The sequence below is a fragment of the Macrobrachium rosenbergii genome, chromosome 14, assembly GCF_040412425.1.
Source record: "Macrobrachium rosenbergii isolate ZJJX-2024 chromosome 14, ASM4041242v1, whole genome shotgun sequence".
NCBI lineage: Eukaryota > Metazoa > Arthropoda > Malacostraca > Decapoda > Palaemonidae > Macrobrachium > Macrobrachium rosenbergii.
In genome coordinates, this window is record NC_089754.1 from 44,684,771 (window position 1) to 44,704,083 (window position 19,313).

A 19,313-nucleotide genomic window follows, 5' to 3' on the forward strand; every position below is an offset into this window, starting at 1 on the left:
CCTATGAGGTCATTCAGCGCTGAAACGGAAATTGACAGTAAATGTTTGAAAGGTGTAACAAGAGGAAAACCTCGCAGTTGCGCTATGGATCAATAGTTAGGAGAGGGTGGAAAGTAAGATGGAAGAAAGAGAATATGAAAGGAGGTACTGTACAGTAAAAGGAATGACAGGGGTTGCAGCTAGGAGCCGAAAGCACTCTGCAAAGAATCTCTAGTAATGCCTACAGTGCACCGCACGAGATGCACTGTTGGAACTACCCCCCTACGTTGGTGAAGGGAGTAAGACTGAAAATAAACAATATCTCTCACTTCTTCCAAGACCATTGTGTATCTCAGCTTTCCAATAACACTTCGTTACTTTCTGTTAGTTATTTTTTCCGCTCGTTTTCCAGAGCCGAGGTTAATTTCCGGAATCCAGACAAACGTTTCTTCAAGCACTGGAAATCCAGACTGGAAATCCAGACCCTTCTCCTTCAAATCACTTCCAGCAGCCGACATAAAACTCCCGGATTTTCAATTCGCTTGAAATCTCTTCCCTTTTCAACTTCTTGCCGGAGTTCTTGCGGAACCGATATTAAGCCACCGCTGTCAGTCTCGACTTCAAGCCGAAATTTAATTTTGTCTTTTTTTTTTTTTCTTATTCTTGACTTTCCTTGAATCCCTTGAATTTAACAGTTCTTAGATATCGGCGTTGAAAAAGTGAAATCGCGCAACTCTCCCTAAATTTGTAAGATGATAATGTAATGATACTGAATATAGAAAATGTTATTTTCAAATTTTTTTTATTACGCGGAATCAATGAAGGTCTGTTATTCCATAAAAAAAAATATTGTATATAAAAATAATCGTATATTCTCTCCAACTATTATTCATCAATATTGCCGACAAGCACAAAACGTTTTTCTTTACTCCTTGATAAGACAACGCATGCATACATTATAATTTTTTTTATCATTTATACTGTAAAGGAGTTTCACTTTTTACGGCGTTCAGCAACAACCATTTCCGTTGTAAAGCATCCGGTGCCAGATGCAGGAGACACTGAACTGTAATAAAATTCTTAACCTTATATATATATATATATACTATATATATATATATAATATTATATATATATATATATATATATATATATATATATATATATATATATATATATATATATATATATATATATATATATATATATATATATATATATATATATATGTGTGTGTGTGTGTGTGGATGTGGATGTATATATATATATATATATATATATATATATATATATATATATATATATATATATATATATATATATATATATATATATATATATATGTATATATATTCCTTTCTAAAGTTAACAGCAACAAAGTCTCTTAGGAAGTGACTTATGAATACACGACGCACAGATTATTCAGTCAACTGGTCCAGTAGTTCAAAAGATTGGAAAACATCGAGACATTCGAGAATAAAGTTACAGACGTAAATCTAAACAAAAACGGTTAGGACACGGGAGACGATATCCTTCAGGACAACAATAAAATACAGTTTTCACGAGTGACCGAAAAAGGACTCTTTGGAGGGACTCATAATAAACGCGGAGACGATGAGGATAACGATGATGAAGTACTACAAACACCCATTAAACATAAAGGCAAAAATAAATAGATTAATAAATAAGTAAATAGATAAAATAAAAACAATTCTCGCGGTAATTCCGTTTTTTTTTCTTCCTTGGTGTTCAAATAAAGAACTCAACTTAAGAGTCTTAAATGGTGTAATCTTGCATATGCTCACTCGTACCCACTAAAACACACATGAAAATCTAGCTTTACTTCCCCATTCTTTTCATTACTGGTACTTCCCTTCCATCCTCTTTCATCTTTTATGTAACCATATATCTTCCCAAACCCAGCAATATTCTCGTTATATAATTTATGAGTTCTTTGAGTACACACGCAATGAAGTGTCTCAGATGGTGAGCGCACGCACTCACGCAAACACGCTTATACCCGAAAGACAAAAAAAAAAAAAAATGAAAGCTAGATAACATTCCCATAATCCACTGCGATCCTCAGCTCGTTTTCCTGCTCTTTAGATTAAAATTATCGTAGGATTTTCCCATTGCTTTTCGGTTGTGACGTTTCACTTTCTCCCTTGCTTTCTTTTTTTTTCTTTCTTTCTTTCTTTTTCCCTTATCCCTATATTCCTACACGATGAGAGTAGTTCATTGTCTTCATGAGTATTCTCATATCAAAATAAGGACTTTTATACTCCTTATTTAGACATATATCGGTCCAAGAGCATATACAGAAATAATAGCTAAAGGAATTAGGAGCGGCTTATAAAGAATCAAAATAAATGAACACTGATTCAGTTTGCATGTTTTTCCTAAGTGAGATTTGACAGAGCGTCACGCCATAATGAATATCATCTGGAGACAGTGCGTCTCTCTCTCTCTCTCTCTCTCTCTCTCTCTCTCTCTCTCTATATATATATATATATATATATATATATATATATATATATATATATATATATATATATATATATATATATATATATATATATATATATATATATATATATATATATATAGATATATATATATATTATATATATATATATATATATATATATATGCCTGTATGTATGTATAAAATATATATATATATATATATATATATATATATATATATATATATATATATATATATACATATACATACATAGATATACACACATTACATACATTTTTTTCTTGGACTGAATGTACTCTAAACAACTAAACCAAAAAGCATTAGCTTTAATAACCCCCATTACCCCTAATATTACTTTAGACTCATAAATAAAAAAGCTAACAAGCAAATCTATGAGGCTCATCAGTGGAAGAAAACGCCAAGGACTCTGCTGTCAAATCAACTTGCGCGACAAAAAACTCGTTCTCGGTCACTTCGCCCAAAAGTAGAAGATAAAACTCGCAAATGCAGAGCGATAAACTTCAGATGAGGTGTGATCGCGGGAATAAACAAACGGATGGGGTTGTTTATTGTTGTGTAAGGGTGTCCATTTACAAATTAAGCTATTCTGAGACGGATTTACTTCCTGTGAAATTAGGAGGAAACAAAGCGAAAAGAATAACGCACACAAACAAAATAATAGAACGATGAATCAAAATAATAATTATACCTAAGGGTTCTATACATGATTTTTCTGATACAGAAAGCTGGTTATAAATACTAACACCCCCCCCCCCAACAATAAACCTCGCAAAAGATTAAAAAACTAAGAAAAAATAATATATATCAGACAGTTTCACAAAGAACTCGAGAAATGACACAGACTGCTCCTTAAAATATTACATAGAAAAATATTAAATACGAAACGATGAAAAAAAACACACGACAGTTTCAAACGCGGATCGAGAAAATATCAGTCACAATCTGTATAAGCTAAAATAAAAAATAAAATCCAAAACTCATTATGAAAATGATTATGAAAATCTCTAAGGCAAAATAACGTATCAGACAAGACAAGCACAACATCCGCCATGACGCCAAAATGGTGAAAACCAGCTTCAGAAGAAATTATAAAGAAAACATAAAAATCCAAAGCACTGAGGATCCTTCAAGGCGCCGGACCATTTTTAGCGCCTACTTCACGTCCGAAGACTAGCTTCAAAAATCCCACCTGATCCTTCCTGTGTGGCAACGAGAACTAGATTGAACGACAATGAAATTCCACACCAGGTGGTCGGGGAGGAGGTTGGGTTTGTTGGGGGGAAGGGGGAAGGGGAGAAGAAAAGGGGGTGGGGGGAGGTAGATGCAGACGTCACGTTCCACTGAAGTTCTCGGAAATCGAATCTTGTAGATAAAGGTGCGTCCACAATTTAGCAAATGCTAGTTTGCAGAATACCTTTTTGCATTAAAAACATGCAGCAGTTATATACGATATAGAGTTATTATTATTATTATTATTATTATTATTATTATTATTATTATTATTATTATAAATCCCGAAAGGGGTATCATAACTATCATTAAACCCGTCATTCGACGGACCACAAAGATTTTCGTATCACGTAAATTAATCATGCAAAAATAAGAAAAACTCAAAATTGTTTGTTTCCGTAATCAGACGACTTAATCCGATGTACATATAAGCAATTTCGTTCATTTATGGTAAAGATATGACTGCGTGTGATGCACATGCTGTCGTGCATCAGATTATTCCAATCAAGTATTATGAAACTGAATTGTTGCACTTCATTGAATTTCGGGATATCTGTGCCATTAATGAAGAATGATTCCAAATTATATTGCCTCAACAGAACTTTTCAGAATTTGTTTATAGAAAGCTTAGTTCAATTCAGAAGTTGCTAATAATTATTATGTAGATCATTTAAATTAATCTAATTTCGTTGATCATAAGCAATATATGTAAAAACGAAAAATGAGAAAATGAATAAAAAATAAATAAAAATAAACAGAAAAAAACATAAATATGTGCACACGCAAACAACAATAACCTCCAGACAAGTTATTGATCTTTTTATTAGCAATATAATCCTTGATCCTTCAAATACGTAATCTATGCAATGATTGGGAACACTTGTAAACCCTTTGGTTATATCGATAAACTTGGACAAATGAATATACTGTGCGCATTAATCATATTTCCCTCGTAAATTATTGTATTTTGCGAGGGCAGAGGGCTCTGCGTCACAACATATTCACTAGCCAGCTTTAGACTAATTAAGTTTATGTTAATCAGTAATCAATTATCACAAACGTACAATGGGAAACTTTAAGACTGCAAGACGTAAAGAACGACAAATATTTATGGCTTTTCTTTTCTGGACGTGAATCAACGTTAAGGAAAAAAAAAACTTATTTTTATTTAATTTCCCGAGCTTGACTAATGACTATCTACCTCACGCGGTACGAGTGAATAATCATTATGATGATAATTATCACTGCTGTAAAATTAAATCATCATGATGATAATTACCATTTTATAATTAATTAAAAGCTCAAACATTTTATAATTAATGTAGAAAAACACAATGGAAACTTGAAAATTACCATTTTATAATTAATCAAAAGCGCAAACATTCACGTAGTAGGGAGCTCGTATGTAGAAAAACACAATGGAAACTTGAAAATTACCATTCTATAATTAATCAAAAGCTCAAACATTGGAAAAAACAATGGAAACTTGAAAATTACCATTCTATAATTAATCAAAAGCTCAAACATTAATCAGAAAAACACAAACGTTCATTCTATAATTAATCAAAAGCGCAAACATTCACATAATAGGGAGCTCGTATGTAGAAAAACACAGTGGAAAATTGACATGGATCCATTTATTTACGAGTTCTACGACTTCCCGTCTTTTGCCCATGTTACGCAAGACAGCTGCCAGACGTGGTGCTTATATTACAGGTGCCCTCGTGGATACCTTTCAGTTCAACGGTCTTTCTAGTCTTGCAAGATTCCTTTGTAATACAAAACACTACACTTCACATTTGATGCATTCATTCCAGAGCAATAGCATTCAACTTTATGCATACACTCAAAATGACACACATACACACATGTTCATTTAATTTATATAATTTCTGTATGCATTAATTTCCGTGTCAGATTGTTTAGCTAATCGTGAAAGTTTTTTGCTTGTTTACTAACACCAGTTAATGTGAATATTTGTCGGAATTTTAAACACTCCCACATATTTATGAAATTGATTTATTTAATTTCTGTTTATATTAATTCCCGTGTCTGTCAGTTTACCTAATCAAGAAATATTTTTGCTTGTTTACTTACGTTAATTAATGTGAATATTTTGCTTGTTTACTTACATTAATTAATGTGAATATTTTGCTTGTTTACTTACATTAATTAATGTGAATATTTTGCTTGTTTACTTACATTAATTAATTGAATATTATTGATTAATGTGAATATTTTTTTGTTTACTTACATTAATTTTATCTTGTTTACATTAATTAATGTGAATATTTTTCTGAAATTCAAGATTTCTAGATTGATTTTGTTTACATTCCTGTCACCACCCGCCGAACACTTTCTCTTTCTGGGTAGCAGAACGAGGCACTGTGATGGACAAGGAAGGAATTGTCAATGTCAACATGGACCCCCTTCCTTCAGTAACGGCAGTTCATCATTATCGCTGATTTACTTTCACTTTCTGTACTTTTTCTGAAAATTGCACTGTTGCAGACTGTAATCTGTAAATTTAGTATTTATTACTTTTTTATTTTTTCGTACTTCATATATATAAATAAATTTGTATATACATACATACATACATACATACATACATACATACATACATACATACATACAGATATACAGACATACATAGGTAAATAAACAGATAGATAAGCTGTGTGTGTACGTGTGTATATGTGGGAATATTTGCTTATATGTGCGTATATATTATTGTAAACCTTAAAAAAATACTCATAGTAGCATGAGTTTTGGAATGGAGAAACAAATCCACAGTTATGTATGGATTTGTTTCTCCATTTTGAACGTTTTTATCCATTTTGTAATTACATTTAAGAAGCAATATTTATCAGCGCGCATTATTTCATCCCCCCCCTCGCTAAGACATGGTCGCATGCTCTAAATTCCCCTAACTTAATGTTCTGTAATCCATATTTATGGTAGAAAGGATATTATTGAACATGTTTCCTAAGATACAGGCTTTAGAGACCCATTCTCGTTACTAACCTGATAATCCATGTCAAAATTACTCTCTCAATCCTTGAAATATAATTGTCAGTCTTACAGATTTTGAAAATGAGATCGACCTTTTGGGGAACAGGATCCCTTGTACCATTTTACTAATGGTTGGCATTGAAGTGCGTAAATTTTTCAAAGATCTAAATAAGTTATGTTACTTCATTTGCTCAAAACATGTCTAGGATTCAGAGCATTGACTGAATAGCTATACCAGGGAAGTGGGCAAACCTATACCCCGTAACTAGCCCAAATTCGAAGAAGACAAGGATAAGAAGCGCGAAGGAAAAGGAGCAGGACTTATCCGTTACGAGGCGTTATTACGGTATAATCACTTATTAAGACGAATTATTATTCTTTCATTAAATCGTGAGGAAATCGTCAATCTCAGTTCTTTGAATAAGTCGGCAATTTTAAATGTAATGAAAAAACACTACTAAATGTGGGAAACCGAATAAAAACATACAATCTTTTATTCAGTAGTAGACGGTGTTGTCAACTTCCTTTAGTTCCTCGTCTGAACTTGATAATTCGATCAAATCTGGAACCGTGATTACGACATCCCCATCTGACCGGTTTTAGTCTTGAACTTGCAGTTTTACTTCTATAATTTACCTTTCCCAGCTATGAAAACAATAAGTATGTTTATATATGATATATATATATACATATATATACATATATATATATATATATATATATATATATATATATATATATATATATATATATATATATATATATATATATATATATATATAAAATTGTGTGTGTGTGTGTGAATGAGTGAGGTTACACTATTCATCTCGATCAACGAAACTGCGCAACACAAATCTAGTTAGTGCGAAAATGGGTCACCATCAAAGAATACTAGATGCCATTTGCACATAAGAAGTTATGTCTCAGTGGCAGCTAATTACAATGAGGCCCAATAAGCCCACGGAGTGAGTGAGTATGTGAAATTGTGCACATGAACTCCCAAAATTAGAGCTTCACGTGTAGAAGGTGTAATGTGCTTCAGAAAAAATCATTTGGAATGGCTGGAAATTCATGTAATGGAGAAACTAAAGGTCAAAATGTCCTCCCTGTTGCTAGAACAATTTGTGTTTCTAACACCCAAGAGAGATATTACTCAGGGCATAAATCAGCGGCTGAGCAAAGAGAAAGAGAGAGAGAAAACAAAATAAGTGGGGAATATGTTATAGTGAGTAGTTGTAAGAAACAAAGATAACATTCATAATAGCAAGTTATTACACAGAATGTTTCATTTCCTTATGACTCTCAGCGTTCATATCTGCCAGCTAACTCTGTGATAATCATCAGTCATTTGAGCTTTAAACAAAGTCTCGGCGAGGTTATTGTACCATTCCTGCAAGTTAAAAGAAAGATAATAAGCAGCTAATGCCTTCCACTGCATTAACCGTTTCGAGGCTTGGAGAAAGAGAATTTCGTTGATATAACGGTGAGAGGATATTTCCTCATTTCTTCCTTGCTTAATTTTGTAGCGCGTTTTAGTCATGAACTGCTTTTCCTCTTCCAGAAACCTCAGTTTTTATCTTTCATCCTTAATTTTCATTACCGTTTTAGCGGTAGATGGGATTACTGTAAACAATAGGCTTGGAAGGACCTTCTGATCGATTGATTTAGTAATGAGTTGCTGTCACAACAACGCTGGTTACCGAAATTGAAAAATAGCATTGTTTAAGGTTAAGGTATTCTTGCGCTGTTTCGGTTTTATTTTGCAGCATGAACGGCTGTTGTTTTTCTTCTGTGAACCAGAAATTTCCCACTTTCTTTCTACCCTGCGCTGTTTCGTTTTTCCATTGGATCATTATCATTAACCGGTACTCCCGTTCGGGTCCGTAACCCCAATTTTCATCAGACCCAAATTGAATTGAAACACCTCTTGCCGTGAGTCCCAAGGGTTCTTAAAAACACCAGGCAAATCCATATCGACGCCATTTATCAAGGAAATGGGCGTTAATTATATCTCTATCAGGAGTGATTTATGATTGCCAGTAATCAGCAGAGGCGGGGATCCATCACTGGAAGCCTTGAGGCTCATTTTTTCCAGCGTAATGACTTCGCACCGTCTGATCATTATGAGCAAGATGAACGAAAATGATGTCAATGGCAGCACCATCAATGGGGAGGGGGCGGGGGGGGGAATATCTTTCATTTTCATTTCGTTCGAGCGATTCAGACGGAATTATTATAAACAAATAGACGTTCAAGGACCTTGTGATCGACTGATTTAGTAGTAATTCACCGTCTCAACAGCGTTGGTTACCAGTATCGAAGAATAACGTTATTTAAAATTAAGGTATTAAAGCTAACACAAAATGATAGTGCTTTACAACAGTGCGTAACATTTTTTAATTTTCAAACCTCTGTTATGCACGAATCCATGTCCTCGCTAGCGTAACTGAACCCCAGATATTTTTAAACTTTAAACTCAGTTGTTGAGCATAGGTTTTTAAAAATCAGAAAATTGAGTGAATTCTTGAACGGATTGTATTTGCTACTACAATACGTTCAGGTCCTGAATTACTACTTTTTATTTCTTTCGAATAGTTTATCAAATTATCCCAGATCTCTATTTAATATTAATGTTGTGAACTTCTCTTTTTACAGCATTCAATAACTATGCATAAATATATAATTAAATTATAAGTATATCAATAAATTATGCATAAATATATCAGTAAATTATGTATAAATATATCAATAAATTATGCATAAATATATCAATAAATTATGCATAAATATATCAATAAATTATGCATAAATATATCAATAAATCATGCATAAATACTGTACATCAATAAGTTATGCATAAATATAGAAAAATATTATGCATAAATATATCAATAAATTATATAAGAATATATGAAAAATTACGTTATAGAAGGTTCAAACCTCCTACTCAGTGAGAAAGAGTAGGCAGTGAGGCAGTGTACTTGATTACATATATCAGTTTCAAAAGACATAAACGTTGGAATGCAAGCAAGTAACTTAGCTTGCATAACAACTCCAGCTACCCTGATAAGATGTTCACCATATGATGCCTGGCTGCCAGCTGTGCAAGTAATGATGCCTCGTCATGATAAGCAAAAGCAATACTGATGAAATGTATGCCTTTAACTCTCTTGCTTACTCCGAATGAGCAATACGACAATAATATTGACACCCTCTTTAGAAAATAATTTGCAGAACTTTAATTTGCAGCTTGGCTTTGTATGGATTCACGACATAGACATGGAAAGGATCATTTGAATATCATAAACTATTTAGATATCTGATTCAATTTGAATAAATAAAAATAGATGGACGGATCAACATACGCAATAGGTTTGGAGGATCACAGAGGTAAATAGAGTCAGCAGTAGCTCAGGAATACAGTAACTGGCTCGCGATCTTAAAGTCCGTGGTTCGATCCGGCCTCTTATCCTGTGGAGTAGGTACCAGTTGTAATTAGGCACCATCCACTCAGAAGCAACCCCTCTAAAGAGTGAAAGCACTAAACACACACACACACACCTTTTATATATCCATAGAAGCAATATCTATAATATATATATATATATATATATATATATATATATATATATATATATATATATATATATATATATATATTGTATGTATGCATGTTTGTGTATATATATGTCAACTATCCACTTTTCCCTTTGTAGGAGATGGCTCAGCGTGTGGTCCTTCCTTCTCTCAGCAGAATACGTAAGATGAAATAGGCTGCAAGTCACGTGCCCCAATCCCTTTATAATAAATGGCCGTAGGGTATAACACGACACCCACAACGTTTTAATAAAACCATTTTTGTGAGGTTTCAAACAAACTGCTGTCCGAAATGGACGTGACCCAATAAAAATAAAGTAATTTTAGCGTTTTATCACAATCTGTAATGAGAGCATTTCATCAAACATACGCCATTTTTTAAACAGAAATCAAAATATATCTGCAGCTCACAACTTGTTGCCTGAACGGAAGAGGAATGAAGTGTCACCTATTGGTAAACAAATAAATCTCAGTAACTGGGCGATATGAGCCCCTCCCGACGTACATAATCCTTGACATAACATGCCTTCGTCCTAAGATTTTAGTTCCCTTGCAAATTAATTGATAGGTCGACTGATTTAACACTACGAAATGTTCGGACAACGACTGTGGTCACCAACAGAGTAAAAAAACCTTCCAGTAATGTACAATTGGATTTACGCAGAGACGAAAACAAGCAGTGATGAAATTCGAAGGTAATACTAAATTCAGTGCGTAACTACGCAATGTTCCAGTTATCCAGATAGTTAAATTATATATAAAAAAATTTAAAGAGAGGTAGCATAATGGGAAAAGTAAAGAAAATGATAAAAGTCCAATACAAACATCAGAAATGAAAGCAAAAGTATCACAACCCCTCATTACCTGGGCGCTGCCATTGCTGTTATGTTTCTCACAAAAAATCTGGAATACAACGATTAGCCTGTCCAGTCTCTCTGCATATATATCATCTATATATATATATATATATATATATATATATATATATATATATATATATATATATATATATATATATATATATATATATATATATATATATATATATATATATAATTATATATATATAGTAACTATAACTGAACTGGATCCTATGAAAAAATCTTCTTGGAATCAGAGACCGATTTTTCGTGACCTAACAAGAGTCACATCGACAGTGACAACGGCCAAAAAGAATCAAATTATAAACAAGAAACAGTAGTTCCGACAAAGCAAAACTTATCTGATTTCGGGAAACTCCCTCGGCCAGAAAATTGAACCCAGTTAAAAATTTCGACTTGTTTGGAGATTACTTAGAACAACTGCATGAGCGGTCAGTATCGTGTTTCGCCATGAGAGAGAGAGAGAGAGAGAGAGAGAGAGAGAGATTGACTGATTGATTTTTGGTTATTAAAACTTGCGTCGCAACATCTGGGTTATTGACGTCGTAAGGATTTTGAATAGGAAACTAAAATTTAAATAAAAAGAATTAGTTTAAAAAGAAAGTTTCATATGAAATATTTTTATATATATATATATATATATATATATATATATATATATATATATATAAACATAAAATATATATATAATCATGTATGTAAATGTTTATACGTACATAAACATAATAAGATTATATATATGTAATCATGTATGTAAATATTTATATATACATATACACGTGTACATGTGTACATGTGTACATACATATATAATATATATATATATATATATATATATATATATATATATATATATATATATATATATTTATATATGTAAATGATTCTTGAAAATATATACCATAACCACTGGATACTCTGTATCCGCTAATCAAAATAAGATGCTAGTCGCTGGTTATGACAACTTGTTGTATCGCCTCACCAACTCCACATTACGGTTATCTAACTCTATATCAAATTATGGATATGACAGCTATTTAGTTTCCAAGCCAGATCTTTTCTTTCGACTGCGAACGAAAGAGATAAATAGTAAATCAAGGAGGAAAAAGTCGTCTTCAATAAGATCTTCCATTTTTAGCGACCAAAGTTTAATTTAATTTATCAGCACGAGACTGTGTGCCCTTGCAGTGAAAGGAGTCATTTCAGATAAAAGAAGAAAGCTATTCCACACCAGCAATCTGTGCCGATACCTTGAAATCGGAAAATTCCTCCGGCTTTCCTGTTACACGATCGTTTTCCGTAATGGTTAAACATCAAACTAATGAGTGCAACATTGTAATGGGACGTTCTTGCCATGCCAGACGCCAGAGAGAGAGAGAGAGAGAGAGAGAGAGAGAGAGAGAGAGAGAGAGAGAGAAATAATAAGTCTCAGCTGACCAATTTCCCTTTACCAGCCAATATCCCCCCAAGCAACGGAGACAAGTCTCAGCCATGAAATGCCAAATTCTCGCACCGTTTTAGTTAAAGCGCTTCCGGTTAACCCGTGCATTTCAAGTACGAGTGAGCCAAGGTTATGCAACCGACCCCATGAGGAGGTAATGCGTCTGGTTGGCACTCGGGCACTCGGGCACTCGCTGGAACGCTAATTCCCTCCATTACCATCAGCTCTTTAATGACTTCCGAAGTTAAGCATACCTTAGTTTAACCAGGCCACTGAGCTGATTAACAGCTCTCCTAGGGCTGGCCCGAAGGATTAGACTTATTTTACGTGGCTAAGAACCAGCTGGTTACCTAGCAACGGGACCTACAGCTTATTGTGGAATTAGAACCACATTATAGCGAGAAATAAATTTCTATCACCAGAAATAAATTCCCCTAATTCTTCATTGGCCGGTCGGAGACTCGAACTCTGGCCTGGCAGAGTGCTAGCCGAGAACCCTACCGACTTTCCAACGAGGAACTGTGAATCTGTGTGGGGCGATGCATAGCCTTGTTCAGTATTGGCCTTTTCAGTTGTTGTGCAGACCATGTTATTCTATTGTCTCTTCAATTTCAAGGTGAATTCCATAGTCATTTAATAAATTACGATTGATATATATTGATTTTTATCTTAAATTTACAGATCGATTATTATAAGCTTGTCATTATTCCGGGTAATGTTACTGAAACTTGCAACAAACCTTTGCTGCCTGAAACAGGCGGCAACGGATCAAAGGGAGGCCCGGAAACTAACAGAATAAGGAATATATATATTCACATAAAAAATGAGTTTAGGCATGAATTTATTTCTCTTTAATTAACCGGTTAATAATCGCTTCAGAAAGTACTGAGAGGCAATTTCCTCAATTGTGCGTGTTCTTTGATAACAGAAATCTCCTTCTAATAAACAGACACATTATTCTCTCAACTAAAATTCAATAATACAATGCTATCAGAAACAGCGGGTATAGCATCCAATGGTTTTTATTATTATTATTATTATTACTTTATTATTATTATTATTATTATTATTATTATTATTATTATTACTATTATTATTATAAACATTTGTAGTAGCAGATTATAGTTTTGGTATTATCAACTTTATTATTATTTTGTTATTATTATAATCAATACTATTATTAAAAACTTTTTATCAAGAGACGAGTTATACAAAGATCTAATTCATTCAAAAGGTTTGCGACTATTTCCAATACATAAACTGAAAGATAAATATTTAAAATGTAGGTCGCTATTTCCACCTCTCTGCAAAATTTCAACATCGGCCACACACCGTCATGAGATATAAGTAAGCAATGAAATAAATTAAATTACATTGGTCAGAGCCGAAATAAAACTGAAGAAAACAAGAAACAAACAAAAGGTGGTAAATGTCCCAAGAGGAAAAGGAGAGGAACGCAAACACTCGAAAATAAGGCCAAGAAAAGATCGAGATGAAGAGGCCATTAGCTACTTGCCCCCTTGTTGACTAAATGGGCCTTCCTTAGCAGGTGTTAATTTTCACATGGCCAAATTGCTGGTGCTGTCTGTCCCCGGCAGTGACAGTGGCTGTCACAACAGGCGTTTCCATTCCGGGTCTTCTGAAAAATGGTGCATTTCTTTGTTTGGATATTTTTATGTTCCTGTGTATGAGAAAATTTCCGAGAGGTTTTCTCAATACAGATTCTCAGGATATTTCTTTGTATTTGAAAATAAGACTTACGAGTGACTGTGGCACAGGTGGTTGCAGAATTGTTGCACGGTCTTAATTATAATTTGCTCATTCTCAAATACAATTAGTGCAGTGCAAGATGATGCAACATCTTGCTAAAAGAAGTGTTTTATGTGCTTGCTCAGGATGCAGGAAAACAATGCAATAACAACGGCATTCTTTTGTCAACTTCTAGCTTTATAAACGACACAACATACAAACCTCGGCAAAAACCAAACTAGGATCGCACTTGGAACACCAATTCCAAGCTAGAAATATTGGCCTTTGGAAAATGGTATGAGATATGCCCCCGTGTATATCATCAGGGCACAACAAAACAATAGCAATCCTCATGACCTGAATTGTTAAAGATTTCGGGCAATAATACTCCACAGAGTGATGCAAGCTAACATGAATTTCGAACAATATCTGTACCAAGAACAAAACAACTGGGACAAAAGAAGAGGCTCATGAACTGAAAAAGCTCGGAGTAATTAACAAAAGAAACATAATCTAGAGAGAACGCCATTCGTTAGAAAGCACAGAGCAAGAGAAGCACTGCCAGTGAATGGACAGGCTTTTATTGTTGCTGATGATAAATTTAAGGGAAATAACGTTGCAATGACGCTGGTGTGTACCTAGGTAAGGACAGAGAGAGAGAGAGAGAGAGAGAGAGATTTTGTGCATAAGTCCTAAGGGGAGACAGAGGGAAATGAAGGCAGAAAAGGTGAGATATTGAAAATTATATATATATATATATATATATATATATATATATATATATATATATATATATATATATATATATATATGTATAATATATATATGTATAGATAGATACAGAAAAAGATATATATATATATATATATATATATATATATATATAGATATATATAAAATATATATATATACATATATGAGAGAAAATTTTTTTTTAAATTAAAGTAAAATCGAATAAATTCGAGAGAGAACCCAGATACTCGAGAATAAAGCTGACGCAAGCGATACGGATCTGCCATCCGCGTGTCCTGGAAACTTCACCAAAAATGTTGAAAAATAAGAATTCCAACTATTTTCCAAGAAAAAAAAAAATTTAATGAGTCTCATGCCAATAGCAGCTACTGCCACCATGCTACTGAAATGCTGTTGATGAAAGATGCCTTTAATATTAGATTGAAACTTAAATGTTGGTGATAAAAATAATCTTTAATATTAGACTCAAACTCATATCACTCACATATTCTTATGGTGTCCAGTACCTCATTGTGACACACTGCCCCAAACACCATATCCTCAAGGTCTGTTGCAAGCTTCTGTGCATTGATTTTTGAGGTGAGGTTGCTAGTTCTAGTCCCAAGGCCCCAAGAATGGTTACGAAAGCTTTGCGTGCCATTGGCGTTTGACTTTCACTGGTTGCATTATTATTATTATTATTATTATTATTATTATTATTATTATTATTATTATTATTATTATTATTATTATTATTATTATTATGTCATTGGCGTTTGCCTTTCACTGGTGGTATTATTATTATTATTATTATTATTATTATTATTATTATTATTATTATTATTATTATTATGATGATGATGATGATGATGATGTCAGTGGCGTTTGCCTTTCACTGGTGGTATTATTATTATTTTTATTATTATTATTATTATTATTATTATTATTATTATTATTATTATTATTATTATTATTATGATGATGATGTCATTGGCGTTTGCCTTTCACTGGTGATATTATTATTATTATTATTATTATTATTATTATTATTATTATATGCCATTGGCGTTTGGCTTTCATTATTATTATTATTATTATTATTATTATTATTATTATTATTCAGATGATAAACCTTCATATGCAGGGGTCATTAATTTAAAATTCAACCTCACGAAGAACATAGTTTTCATATAAAAGAAATTTTAAGATATAATAGAAAATACAGAAAGAAGAGAAATACATCAGTACAATGTGAATTGTTTTAGGTCATAATGTATTTCATCTTCGCCTGAACTTTGAGTTTCTGATTGCGCAAAATCCTCGGAGACAAAATGACATACTGAGGTCAAGAAGCTACTGGGTAACATTTCATCTGGTATGCAGTAATTATTTTTTTGTGAAATATTTCACGACTTATAGTCTCTTACCTCAACTGTTATTTTGAATACTTTACAAGGGGCGAAACCATTCTTACGTGCACCCACTGCATCTGTGACGTCTGAGACAGCTCGTGTGGACTGCAGCTCTTGCACGAAGTTCTATACACGAAGTTTCAGACATGAAGTTTTATACACGAAGTTTCATACACGAAGTTTCAGACACGAGGTTCCATACACGAAGTTTCAAACACGAAGTTTCATACACAAAGTTTCATACACTAAGTTGCATACACGAAGGTTCATACACTAAGTTGCACACACGAAGGTTCATACACCAAGTTGCATACACGAAGTTTCAGACATGAAGTTTCATACACGAAGTTTCATACACTAAGTTTCATACACGAAGTGTCATACGCAAAGTTTCATACGCGAAGTCTCATACACTAAATTGCATACACGAAGTTTCAAACACGAAGTTTCATTCACTAAGTTGCATACACAAAGTTTTGTACGCGAAGTTTCAAACACGAAGTTTCATACAAAAAGTTTCAAAGTTCATACATGAAGTTTCGAACACGAAGTTTCATACACTAAGTTTCATTACACGATGCTGACACGCAAAGACCGAACACAAGTCATTCAGTTTTTACCTACTAATCACTCGGCTACTTCAAGGTGATCAGCGAAGCCCTAGAAAGACACTTTCGTGCGGTGAAGGAAAAGGACGTCTAAGATTATTTCTGGGCTGCTTAAAGATTGATTTTAAATACGTTAGATACTATAAGATATTAAAATTTTATCTTATTTTTTTACCATATATTTATTAAAATTTTATCTTATTTTTTTACCATATATTTATCTTTTAATATTTTTTACCGTATTCGCCGAAAACTCGTCGTCTCCAAAATACAGTAAAAGATAATATAGGGGTGAATCAGGAAGAGATTTTAGTCGCAAAATAATATTGGCTTTAACCTAAAGCAATTTACAGTATATATTTTATAAATTATGCAACGTAACTATACACTAATCAGTAAGTTGATTAAACCGGTTCCTTCTTCCGAGAAGTGGTTGTCACCATTTAAGGAATGAAGATTGCACTAAAATAAACCTGTGTCAGGACCGGACTTGTTTTGAACGACCAAACCCATATAAAAAAAAACAGCGTTTGAAAAAAAAAAAAAACAATAGCGTCTGGAGACCGCAGTACACAACCCACCTCCGTCACACAAATGCCACGTACCCAAAATACTAACGAGCAATAACCAACAAACAAGCATTCAGTCAAACAAGTAAAGAAATAAAAAGACAAATTACCTCCTTTAAGTAGTTATAAACATTAAATCTGAAGTTTGCTAAGAGCTTTATCTTGCTGCTACTAAAATGTGGAATCATCTGCGTAGTGCAGTTGTGGAATCCTCCGATCTCCAAATATTTAAGCAAGGATCAAATCCATTTCTGGTCTCTGCTGACGTCTCCTGAATTTTAGGTGTATCACTTTTACTTTTTATTCCCTGATACTTAATTATTTATCACCTTTTCCTATAACCTGTCTTTCTCTGCAGGCTAATTTCCCTTTGGGACCCTCTTGGGCTTATAGTCTGTTGACTGTCTCCATTAGGCCACTGCGGAAAATGAACACTAAGCCCCGCCCCCCCCAAAATAAAAAAAATAAAAAAAAAAAAAATACTGTACTCACTTGCATCTGGAGGGCGTGACATTTCTGCTGTAGAAGTAGCCATGGCAGATACCCAGGTACCTTTCCACGGCCATTGCCGACACCGTGAAGTGTGTTAGGATGGATATGAAAACCATGCTGAACCCGTGGAAGTTGCACATGGGTTTCTGTGGAAAATAAAAAAAAAGTGGTTATGCATGATTATACACTAAACACTCAATTTGTGAAAAAAAAAAAGATATTTCTGGTGACCCTGACTGTAGTCATTACGATGACAGATGACATAAATCGTTTTCTTTGGTTTTCCAGTTGTGAAAGTTGTGTAAGTCTCTTTGAATTTCTTATTACAAAGTTTGGTGTAAGTCTCTCTGTATCCGTTGTCATAAAGTTTGCTTCAATAATCCACATAATCAGACGTTTTACTGTTCTACTATGGGGAAACAGGTTGGCGTTTATTAATTGTATATATTTCTATCCACTTACTTTGAGCCGCATTCAATAACGTTTGTCTTGCGTGTGTTTTCCCCATTTATTTGTTTAAGGACATTCTGTTCTTTAGAAACCTGCCAAGCAAGTGTAATGAATAGAAGAAATTTTATTTTTTTTATTATAATAATAGTCATGCTGAGAAAAAATATATATTGCACAACTCACTAAGCAAACAGGCCTATTCTGAGAGAGAGAGAGAGAGAGAGAGAGAGAGAGAGAGAGAGAGAGAGAGAGAGAGAGAGAGAGAGAGAGAGAGAGAACACTTCCTTCCTTACCCCTCCCACCCAGTATCTGTTGCTGTAAGAAACGATGGCAGCCGGCGTCGTCAGTATCTTTCCGAAGAAGTCCGTCCATATGAGGATGCAGAGCAGGAGGTAGAACACAGTCCGCTGGTTCTGTCTTTTGGTGCTGCAGTGAAGGTACACAAGGGCCCATACCTGGCCTGTCAATGGGAAATAATAATAATAATAATAATAATAATAATAATAATAATAATAATCGAGAACTAGAAAATGCCTTGCATTGCTGAAAAAAAAAATTTGCATGGGTCTAAGTTCTATTTTCAAAATTGGCAGAGTTATTCTTGGTCAAAGTCTAAAAGGAAATTAAGTATAAAAAACGTATGAGCGGA

General features: G+C 33.6%; 1 protein-coding gene across 7 annotated transcripts in view; it reads right to left on the minus strand.

Annotated features, from left to right (window-relative positions):
• Window positions 1-19,313, minus strand: part of LOC136846050 (prostaglandin E2 receptor EP3 subtype-like) — a 199,878-nt gene that overhangs the window by 23,516 nt on the left and 157,049 nt on the right. For all 7 annotated transcript variants that reach the window (XM_067116722.1, XM_067116723.1, XM_067116726.1 and 4 more), the window contains 2 exons: window positions 18,958-19,124; window positions 18,215-18,360 (listed from right to left, as the gene is read on the minus strand). In XM_067116722.1, coding sequence (XP_066972823.1) covers window positions 18,215-18,360; window positions 18,958-19,124 — 313 coding nt within the window. The remainder of the gene's footprint in view (window positions 1-18,214; window positions 18,361-18,957; window positions 19,125-19,313) is intronic.